Below are 13193 nucleotides of genomic sequence, written 5' to 3'. Positions count from 1 at the left end.
CTAGGGATATTTGCACTATACAAAATTATTCCTGTCTCCTTTCTCGTTGCCAGCAGTAGAATGGCCTGCTCTCGAGTTGGCTCTAGAACATGCTGATCTAAGAAAATGTCTTGGTTGGGGGGGTGTAGAAATCACCAAGAAGAAAACAATCTTTGGAATTTTTAACTATTTGTGATGGTTTTTCTTTTTGTAGCAAAATGCAGATGAGCCTTTGAGAAGCAGAAAGGTGTTTGTGGGTCGCTGCACTGAGGACATGAGTGCTGATGAGCTTCGTCAGTTCTTTTCCCAGTTTGGTGATGTGACTGATGTGTTTATCCCAAAACCATTCCGCGCTTTTGCTTTTGTCACATTTGCTGATGACCAGGTATGCTTTTTTAAGTAAATATTAAGGTATATTTCTTTACCATGTTCTTTAATTTTTTTTTTAATTTAAATGATCAATTGTCTTGCCGATGAGCAGCTTGTTAATGTTTTTGAGAGGAGGCAGGAAATTTTAAAAATCAGAAATTTGCTCATGCAGCTACCTGATGATCAAAGCCTGTAACCACGTTATGACCATTGAGCAGAATTGAATGTGAAAACATGAAATTGAAATTCTGTGGAAGGGTCTAGGCCCAAAACGTCAGCCTTCCTGCTCCTCTGATGCTGCTTAGCCTGCTGTGTTCATCCAGCTCTACACCTTGTTATCGTAGTATAAAGATGGTTATTTTCACTTCCCTGCTAACTTACTTGCCTCCTGCTGTCCCAAAGGCATAGGCACCTTACTGGGACAGGCAGTAGTTGATTGCCGTTAAGACTCCCTAAAGTGGGGTTGGAACCCAGAGAGGGACTGCAGGCTGAGATATTGGGGCATGAGCTTCAAAACAGCAGTGGCTTCTGTGGAGATCTTGAGTTAGTTAACAGTTGTCTCCACAATTTCAACAGACAGGTGACCCCTTTTGCAGATTCATGACCGTGCCCCCTCTCTGGTCTCACTTGGGGGGTCATGACAGTTTTTGTGAAGTGGGGTCACTGTAGGGAAAGGTTTGAGAAGGACTTCTGTAGAACCACTCCGAGAGAATGCACGATATGTGTATTGACAAATTATTCAAAGTGCAAAATAGTCGTCTCCCACAATCCAATGTTGCTGGTTTAAAATTGGGAATAAACCCCTAAAGAGGGCCAAACCTGGCTTCTGGTATCCCCGTGACTGTTCCTTATCAATCTCTCTTCTCCAGCCTTGGTGAAAGATGACTTGTGTTCACTCATTGCTTTCCAACAGTTCAGTCATGTTGGAAATTGATGTCAGTTGGTAGATAATCTTGATCTTACAAGCTATCTTGCCAAACATTGCATTAACATTAAAGTGTCTCACTAGAATTTCAATAAGTAAAATGGAATGAAATTTTGAGGATATTCTCTTTAGGATTAACCAATTTGAGGTTTAGGAACATGCCTAATTACTGAGCAAATTTTGAGCTGTGAACAATAATGGCAGTCATGGTAATGGGACATATTGGCTTTATTTCACTTTATTCCACTTTATACCTTCACTTTTGGTATGATGCTGTGATGATTAACCATACATTGTAATAATTTGCCTTTTACTCCAGCTTGTCTAATTAAATTGAAACTGATTGCTTGACATAAGTACATGAAGACTGCAACATGCCAGAGAGTGAATGTTCTTTTTAGGTTATTGCTTACTAATTAGTACTTTGATTTGCACATTGATTTTATTTTTTTCCCCACAGGTTGCCCAATCTCTCTGTGGTGAAGATCTGATCATTAAGGGGGTCAGCGTGCACATTTCCAATGCAGAGCCTAAGCATTTGAATGCTAGACAGCAGCTAGATAGAGGACGATACAGTATCAACACAGCAGGCTTTGGCAATCAGGGTGGGTTTGGTAACAGCAGAGGTGGTGGGGGAGGATTAGGTGGCAGTCCAAACAGTAATATGAGTGGAGGTGGAATGAATTTTGGGGCTTTTAGCATCAACCCAGCAATGATGGCTGCAGCCCAAGCAGCCTTACAAAGCAGTTGGGGAATGATGGGAATGCTTGCCAGTCAGCAGAACCAATCTGGTGCGGGAGGGGCAAACCCACAACCAAATCAGGGAAACGTACCAAGGGAGCAGAACCAGCCATTTGGAACCAACAATAATTCATACAGCTCAAATTCTGGTGCGTTAGGGTGGGGATCAGCATCCAACTCGGGTGGTCCTGGATTTGGCTCTGGTTTTGGATCTAGCATGGAGTCCAAATCATCAGGGTGGGGAATGTAAAATGAGTTCTGGTGTTTAGCAAATGAGCAGACAGGAGTTTAGAATTCTAATAATGGTAAGTAAAATAGTTTTTCCATGGCATTTTTTTCTTGCTGCATAATTGAAAATTTTTTTAAACGTGGTTGTGTTTCGTGATGTCGTTCAAGACACTGACAGTAAGGTGAATTTTGAAAGCGACTGTATTGAGGAATGGAACTTGCAATAGGTGCTCTCCCTGGCTCATTGCAGTATGCAAATCTTGTCTTGAGTTTAAATCTTTAATATGCTTTATAATCTGTGTGCACATTGTTATTCCTTCTCCGCATGTTCCGGGATTCTTAGTAAAGTAAGACACATTGAATCGAACAATGTGGGTAACTTCAGATTTTTCATCACTGCATTATGATGCAATGGTTTCAATTATAAATTGCCAGCATGTTCTTAAGTCAGATGCAACTTAAGCTCAAATGCATGAGAATATTTCTACTTTATCTTCATATAGTAAACGCTGCATTCTTAAAAGTTACCTTTTCACTGAGTAAACTAGATTTTCTCCTTACTGTGCAAGCTAGTTTTCTGCAAGACCATATCTTGTTTTCTAACCAGGTTATATTGTATTTCGAAATACTGCACAGTGAACTGAGAAAATATTTAGTTTTTCAAATAATTGTAATAAGACCTGATAGTATGTAGACTAAATAACTTCATTGGTACCTTGTAAATCCCATCCTGTTAATGACTGGTTCATTCAGATGCTGCACTGAGTATAATTATTCTAAAATTGATCAGCTTAATATTGTTCTTTATCATTACTTCTGAATGCTGCTAAAGACTAGCGTTCAGTCTCTGGCACTTTCTGGCTTTTTTTTCCCTGTTCTGGCCTGAAGTAATTTAAAACCACCTCATTTATCTACATAGTACAGTGAAGCAGAGAGGTCGAGGTTAAGACATTCCATGAAATATTGTTAGGAACTAGACTTGTGTGACCCTTTTCAGAATTTTGCAACTGTTTATTGTGCTTTTTTTCCATTATGGAGCTATTTTGTTTTTCATCATTCCATATTTGGAATGGAACTCATGCTATCTAAGACACATTTCTGGCACAGTAAAAGGACTAAGGGAATTTGCCTGTTTGTTTGTTTAGAATAGCAATTTTTGACCCTTAAAGCTTACAAGTAGTTGAACCTTTGTCTGAGACTCCTGGTTTACCTTCCAGTTTGGAGGATTTGGTTATTATCTTCTTATTTCACTTGCCTGTACTGTTTTTATTCTGTACTTCACAATGATGAAAGTACCACTTCCAGGATACCTTTTTTTTATTCCTGATATGATAAGAAGGAGCATTCCATTTAGAGTAAAATATTACTCTGCTTGACTGTAAATCTCTTGATCTGTCTTACATATTTAGTATCATAAACTTAATAGCTATCTTAAATAGATAATAAAAAACATTCTTTGCCTAGTAACATGAATGGTTATGGCCAAATGTTTTTTGATTTAATCATCTCTAATATGATCATTTAGATTGAGATTTACTGATTGCATCTATCAAATACCAACAAGCTCCATTTGCAATATGAAAGCAGTATGAAAAACCTGAAAATACCCTAGTTGAAGATATCTTTAGTTATTCTGTTGTGCTCGTTTAGTGAGCTGCTAGCATTTCTGTCTACATTGCCCTTTGCCCATGAATGCTGTTAGTTAACCACATCAATACCTAGCAGTGTATCCACGTGCACTTGGTTAGGCTGTTTCATCCACATTCTATCCATCTTAAAATTAATGAACTACTCCCATATTATAGTCCAAGTTTATTTGAAAACACAAGCTTTCAGAGCCTCAGTCCTCTTTCAGATGTTAGTGAGAGAGGTAGTATCAGACACAGAATTTATAAGTAAAAGATTAAAGGCTCACAATCATTGAGGATGTACAAAACAAACCTAAGATGCTGTTAAATCTTTAATTAGTTAGATGATTTTAATTTGATTAATATGTGTATGTAAATCCCCGAATCCCCCTCCAGTCAATGGTCCTGAGAGAACTACAGGTTTTCAGTGTAAAGAAGAGGTGAAGTTTTTGGTCCGATAATGCATGTAAGGTGTGAGACCTTGTTTAGAATATGTTTTATTTTGGAGTCAGACTAGTTTTATTTCTAAAGTAGGAATTTATAAAACACCATATTGACTATCCATAAATTGTGTGCTTTTTGAACAAAATAAACATATCTGCAAATATAGATTCATCTTGCGTGAGTGAGAGAGAGGGGAAAGTGTGTGTGTTGTGGAGGGGAGTCACACACTTGTCCCCCCCCCTCTCTCTCTCATCCACATGTGAATCTATGGGGTGAATTTATATTTGCTTGTTCAAGAAGCTCACTATATACAGTCAATGTGGCATTTTATAAATTCCTCCTTTAGAAATAAAACCAGTCTCACTCCAAACTGAAATAAAACTGATTCTAAATAAGGCCTCACATCTAACATGCATTGTCTGACCTAAAATGTCTTTTTTTTTACACTGATAAAACCTTTAGCTCTCTCAGGACTATGACTTGAAAAGAATTCAGGGATTTACATACACATTAATTAAAGCCACCTAACCAATTAAAGATTTAATAGCAACTTAGGTTTGTTTAGTACACACTCATCAATATTGTGAACCTTCTGATCTTTTACTTATAAATTCTGATACTATTTCACTCACTAACACCTGAAGAAGGACTGAGGCTCTTGAAAGCTTGTCTGTTTGAAATCACCTGTTGTACTATAACCTAGTGTCGTGTGTTTTATGACATTTTGTCCACCCCAGTCCAACACCAGCACCTCCACATCATACTCCCACAGTATCAGCTATGAGAAAGATGTATGTCAGTGATGCCATGACAGGTAAATACAGCCTGACAATGAATTGAAAGCCGTATTGTGGTGCAGAAACTTTTATATAAATAGTTTGCAAAATCTTTAAGATGGTTAGAACATACTTAATGGTGTATTGTGTAGATTTTTCAAAAAATTGAAATATCTTTTTAAGGAAGTGGCCTGGATCACCAAGCATGAACACCTGCATACTGTATAGAAAATGCTTTCTGTAAACCATCTCTCTGCATTGCTTCAAGCTACATGGAGTTGCAGGTTCTATTCAAAGGGACCACGGTGGGTGTTCCATTTTTGTCCTCTACTGTTCTTTTCAAGGATTCGTTTATCAGCGCTGTGAAACGAAATGATGTGCACAGAGCTGTGGTGACTTGATTTGAAGCCTGGTGTGGGATTGATGCTTATGGTGTTGCCAACGAATGAGAGAGCTAGTATGAGCGAGGAAGGAGAGAGCGCGTGCAGAGACCTGGTGGTGCATATTGAATTTTTAAACATGGCAAGATGTGGCTCTCAATCCCTTTGGCATGGTGAGAGAATGCAGAGGAGAAGTGGGATACAGTACGAATGGTTTTTCTTTTCTTGCGTTCACAAAGGACTGTCCGTGACTGAGGGGGGGGGAAAGGACTGTAGTGTGGTGATATTTGCTTGTAACTTGAGTAATTGGAAACTGTTGGATGTGTTCAGTGAAATGAATATCTCTAGGGGTTGAAACCCAGGAACATTTGGGCTCCACAAATTACAAAAATTGTGTTAAATTTTCTTACTTGGTTTTAAGTTTCTTAAAGATAAGAACTAAGTATTTGAAAAGTCTGATTTCATAAAAGTTATTCTAAATCCTACTTCTGTGACTTTTTTTAGAAAAAGAACATCGTGTCCATAAGGAATTGGTAACTCGAATAAATTGCAGGCTGATTTATAAAATTGGACCGACTGAGTTTAGTTTCAACCCCTGAATATTTTTTGTATCTTCCTTTCCCCTTCCCTTCCTGTTATTTGTGTGTGCCGAATGGTTGGTGATGTATTTTTGTATTACTGATATGTAAGTGTGGATAAGTGATATGATGTGGAGTTATGAAGGAACAATATTTTGTGGAGTGTATTGTGGCATTGCTGCCTGCCAGAGATGACTTGGGTGAGCTCCGTGTCCATCTCGAATAAGAGTGTACGATTGTCTGTTTTCTGTGAGTTTATTACGAATGCGGGGCTTAATAAATGATTGCTTGAGTTTAGTGTGTTTTGAAGCCCTTTTTTTTTTAATATCTGAATGTAGGGAATTCTTAATAAAATCTTGACTTGACTAAACATTCTTGTCTCTGCATCCTGACATGAAATGGGAAAAACTACAAAATAGACTTTGGTCAAAATGTATATATAAAATATGCCAAAGCTAGAAATCAGTGTTATGAACTACGTTACATACAGATTTTCCAAGTCTGATGTTGGATTTGCATCTGGAACCATAATTAGTCTCTTGAATGCTGATGATGATGTATTTCAGAAGTCTTAATCAGTAAATTCTGTTTCTAGGTACTGTCACAAGGGTATTATGTAATGGTTCCTAATCGCCTGTTTCCACCTGAAAACTAAATGAAGCAGTCCAGTTTCTCCCTATCTGGTTTACTTTTCCATGCTCGGATGCAATTTCTATGGTGCTGACAACCCTCTGATATCTCACCCAATAGGGTGAGCTATTCTCTCCTGTCTGGGCTATATCACTGTGGGCTGAAGAGTTGGGCTAAAGACATTCTGTGCATCACAGCTTGGGCTAATTTTGGTGTTTCTGCCACTGCTTTAATATGCATTCCTGGATTAACTTGTTTCCAGGCTATGAACTGATCATGGACCTGTTTGTCAGCTTTAAGCACAACATATTTGTTCACATATTGGACCAGACGTAACTTTTTGATAACATCACCATTAATTTTATTTGGTTGAGTGTTCCACGGATTACCAGCGCAACAAATCTATTACCAAAGACTAGAGATCAACTAAAAGTGCTGGTTTCTATTAATAGAATGACATGGAGAAGTACAGAGCAGATCATGTGAGATGAATTTAGTTGAAGCTGGAACCTAAAGATGACCTTTTGAGAAGAATGAGTTTGTGTTTTATTTGAAGTTGGAATACTGTTTTCTGGATTGGTATTCCAAATACTAGTCTATGGGGTTAATGTAGTGATTAGTGTCCTTGGGATACTTAAATAAGAAAGCTGACAGGAATGATCAGTATTGCTATTCCACCACTATCATTGACTGACTAGTTATAAAATTAGTAACAGGAATGTGCTAACTGATATTAGACAAGAGGAAGTGGTCAAATTAGTGCTGATTGACTTAACATTGAAGGTGTGACAACTTGCCAGTATTTGTCAATAATCTTCATGTGATCATTTGCATCGAATTATGGAAGACTAATGGTACCTGTGCAGGTTAGCAAAATGCTGGAGGAAAAGCAATTGGAGAAAAATTACTAAAAGAAGTATCATCTCTAAATTTAAATGTAGGCATTTGTGCATTGCAGTTATGCACTTGTGTATGTTTCTGATATTTTGACAATGGCAAGGTATTAAGTTAGCATTCCTTTAAAATTTAAGTGCCAAAACTGTAACTCTATAAAGGAAGCAATTACCAATGTAAACTTCATAGTATTTGGAAGCTTTGTCCTGATCATTTAATTACAGGAATCTATTCATTGTCCAAATAAATTGACATTCCAAAACCAAAGAAATCTTGAATTCATAGGATGAGATGTCTGTTTTGCTTCCAACTGGCACTAATTAAAGAACAGTGGTGTCCTGGCCAAATCGTCCTTCACTGTATGCCATTGAAATGAACTAGCTGCTTAACTGTTCTATTTATGGGACCTTGCCATGCACAGTGACTGCATTCTGCGGCTTTGTATTGAAAGAATTAATTTGCTGTGACGTTTGGCACATTAAGGAATGAAATAAACTTGTATGTAAGTGACTTTGTTACAAGGTATTCTACATAGTGGAGAATGTTGAAAGCTGTCTCCCTGTCCAGCCTTGTGCATGTTTTGGTGTTAGTGTTCTAGGCATATATAATTATAGGTGTGAAGCTTCTCAATTTAAGAATTGCCATTCATAAAATAATTCACTTATAGCAATGTCTCCTACCACAGTGCTCAAAATAACTTGTATGAATACTGAGATGTAATGTGTCTTGGGCATTTTAAAACCCAGTGAGGCCACTTAAAATACCACTGAGGAAACTAGGAGTAGTCTGTAAAACTTTATTTTCATTATTGTTGAAATACAAGAGGGAACTTAGGTTTCTTTCAGCCCAAGAAACCTAATCACATTTGTATGTACTTGTCAAAGCCTGCCTGACCACAACCCTCAAACCCCCTGCCCCTTAGTAAAATTGCTGTCTTCAACAAACCATACTGATTCTGGCACAAGTGTTTTTTTTTCTTCACCTATGTTACAAGTATCAGTTGTAGGAAGCACACTGTCATGGTTTATTTTCCCTGTTATGCATTAGGCTATGTAATTCCTAGTACATGTACACATATTTTAAGGAACCTTTTTGTCTGACAGCTTTTGCAACAAAATATTCTGCCCTGAAAGCCTTACACTGTTATTTCTTTAATAAAATAGGAAAAAATAAAGCCTCCGCATGATATCCTTCATGGATAATTGCATTTTCTGAAATGATTTCAACTGCAGACAAACACTTCCCACAACTACTGCACCATTTGAAATGGACATCTACAATATGCAGCAAAAAAAGGACTCCATTAATGCAAAGAAGTGCTCTGCCCGCAAAAACTACATATTAGAAATTGTATGGGAATTTCTTCCTGCTGTAAATCTACCCACAGATGCCTTGTTCCTTTCACTTCACTACAAAAGAATGTAAAAAATAAATGTTTTTCATGGTTCTGTTTATTTACCTTCTTTTTGAGACTGATAATTTGCTATCTGCTATAATGTTTCCTCTAGGGCGAAGAGGATAGTGGGCTTACATGACTTTTCATCGACTGCTGTCTTTGCAGCTTTGTGATTGTCCAGTTGTGGGCTCTCCCTGACCTGGCCCCAGTGAGATTTGAAAATCTAAAAGAAGTGCTCTCTTCAGTCTATGGCCAACGACCTGCAAAACTTGCAAATTGTGTATTAGTTTCTAGTAGTGCTTCAAATAACTTCCCCTGAAGTCAAAGCAGTACATTTGGACATCATTCTCCAAAAATATAAAATAGTCTTGTGATAATTGGGCAGAACTATTTCACCAATAGATAACCCAATGTAAAATTTGGTATTTTAGTGGTTCAGTATGTCAGAAATGCTGTTTTAATCAAACAGCTATTGAGAATGGATAATGTCACCGGAGACTTCGTGAGCAATTTTGTCTGAAGACCCAACATGTGGGCCAAACCTGGCTGTGGTTATTTGAGGTAAGGTTCTTTGGGCTTATCCTACCTGCTCGGTATGAGAGAGAAATATTCAAACACATCTCCAGTATGAATATTTGCATGTGTTGTGAATGTTTAAACTTGATAAATTAGTTCTGTGGTTTTATACTTCATAAACCTATAATTTTGCTGGTAATTGTTCGCACATACACATTATATTGCTGATGCTGCCTCATGTTGATTTTATCATTTTGTTAAACTTTAGATTTTCTGACAAGAATGTTCTTTCTAATTTTTGCAGGCAGCATTTGCTATCGTGATAAAGTATTTGTTAGCCTTTGCATAACCGAATCTTGCATTTTTATCATTACTATTAAGCTGTTGTATGGTACAAATCTTGATATTTGAGTTTCTGTATTCTTTCAAATGTTAGATTATCGTCAACTAATTGAGTTACCATCTTGAGTACCATTAGATCTGTGAAAACTGCTGCCCCTTATTCAGAAGTGACTTGTTTTTTTTTATGGTTTTTGGCAAAACCAAAGTTACTGTTTTGTCCAGTCAGTTTGGCAGAACAGTTACATATCTGGTTTACTTGGCCAGTCAAACTTGATTTTTAAAAAATCAATTCCATAATGTATTTAGAGGAGAGCGTTAACCTTTAATTTGGAATTTCATTCTGAACGAGTGGTTTCTAAATTGGGCATTGCTTGTTTTTGGACCATAAATACAGTCAAACGTATGTTTGCCTGCAGAAGGTGAAACCAGTGTTGGGAAGTTCAGTGACTAAATTGAGAGTTTCAAAACATCTGTCCACATTTTGCAGCTTCATACAAAGTTAACATTGTCTAATGAAGAGATAATTGAAGCCAACCTGGTCTGCCCTTTGCAACCAAGGGAGAGTTAGTTACCAGAGAGAGACCTTTTAGAAGTGTATGGAGATAAGCTTTCCACTGAACTGGAAATAGAATATTGTGTCCCCTTCCAGTTAAGGAAATACTATAAATATTTAATGTTTTTAGCCTTATTTTCTTCATAGCTGGGAGCTGTTAACCACATCCTATTTGCTGCACTCGTGTATGTAAATAAATTAACAAGTTATAATGTGAAAGCTTTTTAATTCATCGTTATCTCACCCCTCAAATGTTCTTCCCAAACATTCAGTGGGTTTGTTGTATGTTTGAGAAAACAGAATTCGCCTGTATCAAGTTGCTTTTCTCACTTATCACCACACACTGCTGTGCCACACACTTACCACTTATTTACCTTTATAGTCTTGTGATTGCATTTACCCTCCTGTTGTATAATGTGTTTGATCTTGTTCCTTCCCAAGATGTGAGCAATCAACCTCACTGCATGTTTTCTATCTTTTGATATTGAGATTTTTAAATATGAATATATCTGGAATTGACTCTTCCTCGAGCATTGTTTTTGAAGTAAATGAAAGTCATTTCACTGTATTTTGTACTTTCTAATGTTTTAGATTGGTGAGCTGCCATGGAAAATCCAATTCTTGCCAGTGCGTGAATGAAACATGTCTATAGAGTATTACATTGGGAGTCAGTTGAGTTCCTATTCAGAAATTCTTGTACCCTGTTTTTAACCTGAGAGATGTTCCCCATTTAGCTATCACCATAACTTGTTCAAAGGCCTATCTTTAGGCATTATTCATAGAAAATGTCAGCTCACCAACCAAAGGGATAATTTAGCCAGCATCCACTTTTCCACTTGGAAGTAGTCATTGCATAACATTTGTGACTGAAAACATGGGCACATTACTACTGTTATGATATAAAAGAACATTCAATAGATTACGATATGAAGCAGAATTACTTAGCTAATTGCTGTACCCCACCAATTCTACGCCCACATTTTTAATCCTCGGCAAAATTGAAATTAACTGTTGCATTAACAACTGATCTCCGAACTTGGCATGGTATTCCTTTTGTGTGTATTTGAGTTTGACCAGTAATCTGCAATCAAGCCTATGCTTTTTTCATAGAACGGTTATCAAGTCACGTATCTGTTTTGGCTCTGCAAGAACTCATTTAGTCTCATTCTGCAGTCTTCACTGTGACCCTACTCTCCTGAAGTTAGTTCCAGATGTTAGTAACTGATGTTAAGTTTTCTTTCCTTGGACAGCCTGTAACAAAAGAAACAATCAAATACCTGTCAATGAAAATTGTTTACTTACTGTTCATATTGATTTTTGAACATGTCTATGAAATCTGCCTGCCCCAAAACTAATTTTTCTGGAGAAACTGAGCCTGTTGCCTTTAATCTATGCTAATAACAGAAATCCCTTAGAACCATTCATGTAAATCTTTCTTGTACCCCTTTCTGATGTCTTCATGAACCTGATGAAATCTGTTGTCCTAAATTGGACCCTTCCAGTTGAGGCCAAAACAGTGTTCCATAGGTTTGTCATAACCCTGTTTTATACACATACTTTTTATAAAACACAGGAACATGTATGCTTTAATCATTTTCTCAACTAGTATCCACCACATTTTAACAATTCAGTGCGCATATCCCCAGTGCACTGCATTTAGAATTCTAAACTTTTAAAAGTAAAATATTTTTAAAATGCAAGCTGTTTAGGTGTGCACCTCCTGGGACAGATCGGACTTTATCCAGGACATTATGGTCAAGAGGTAGAATTGTGCTTTTTAGTTAATTTGTTTCAGTATAAAATTAATTGACATTTGGCAGTCCCTTTAAATCCCTTTATTCACTTCCTTCTAACTAAAACTAAGCCTCAATCTCCACTTGTATTCTGACCACTACCCCACGGTTCATTAATGCTTTGAACTTCTCATCGCCAACTTTGGAACTGTTCTGTGCCCAAGTCTAGGTTATAAGAATAAAGTAAAAAGTGAAATCCCAAGTATTGATCAGTGACAGAATTCCCTATTTGCTACTACCCTGTCACTAAATGTGCCTAGTGCTGTACTTTTCCTTTTTTAAAATGTTAGTAGACATGTTAGACGCTTGAAACACTTACTGGAAATGCAAAAAATGTGCTTGATTTGGGTTAAATGCAGTTTTTTGCTGAGAACATAAAATTAATAAATTCTTGTGCTTTTTGTTGCAGATTGTCTCTGTCTCTGTCTCTGTTCTTAATATGAAATAGTTAATAGAATTAGGCCATGCAAGTTCATTGCCATTCAGTGAGATTTAACAGTAAGCAAGTGAATGGTTTTTGGGAGTTGACATATAAAGCTTCCTTTTGAATTTTTTCTTTTGCAAAGTTAATAACAATATTTTGGTCAAACAGATGATTCAACTGATGAAACCAGTATTAAGTAGAGGTGTGACAGTCCTATTGAACATTTGTAAGTCTCCACGCAATAATTTGCTTATTGAATATAAACAATGGGACATAGAATGAAATGAAAGCACATGTATCCAGTTATGAAACCTGTTATTTATACTGAGTCAGTTGTCCTTTATCATAATATTTTTCAAACTTTCAGGGCTTCTTGTATCTTGTTGTTCAGCCTTTGTATTTTCTAATCTTTGACCAGCTCCAAATAGGATCACCCTTTGGGACAACGCAGCGGACAAAAGTATCTTGAAGATTCTCTGCTGTTTGATACTAGTGTTGGATATTTGAGCTTTAAATGTGCTTTAAAGTTAACCCAACTGTATCTGGTGACCTCCTAGTTAATCTGTATTACTGTTACAGGTCAAGTTTGCAAAATAG

At 37.0% G+C, this 13193-nt stretch overlaps 1 protein-coding gene across 7 annotated transcripts in view; it reads left to right on the top strand.

The window, feature by feature from the left end:
- Nucleotides 1-12580, top strand: part of tardbpa (TAR DNA binding protein a) — a 20073-nt gene extending 7493 nt beyond the window's left edge. Inside the window, exons 4-8 of one of the 7 annotated variants that reach the window (XR_007265308.1) lie at nt 194-364; nt 1734-1878; nt 5274-5395; nt 6644-6799; nt 8736-9020. Coding sequence is in view for 4 of the 7 variants with exons in the window: in XM_020512940.2 (XP_020368529.1) it covers nt 194-364; nt 1734-2264 (702 nt within the window). In the remaining 3 variants the exon portion in view is untranslated. Of the gene's footprint in view, nt 1-193; nt 365-1733; nt 6346-6643; nt 6801-8735; nt 9021-9080 lie in introns of those variants that run through there. The other 6 variants (XR_007265307.1, XR_007265306.1, XM_048615142.1 and 3 more) reach the window with 6 other exon arrangements.
- The last annotated feature ends 613 nt before the right edge of the window (nt 12581-13193 follow it).

The sequence above is a fragment of the Rhincodon typus genome, chromosome 31, assembly GCF_021869965.1.
Source record: "Rhincodon typus isolate 14 chromosome 31, sRhiTyp1.1, whole genome shotgun sequence".
NCBI classification, from domain to species: domain Eukaryota; kingdom Metazoa; phylum Chordata; class Chondrichthyes; order Orectolobiformes; family Rhincodontidae; genus Rhincodon; species Rhincodon typus.
The sequence above is the reverse complement of the archived record's forward strand: the minus strand, read 5'-3'. Positions and strand labels throughout refer to the sequence as shown.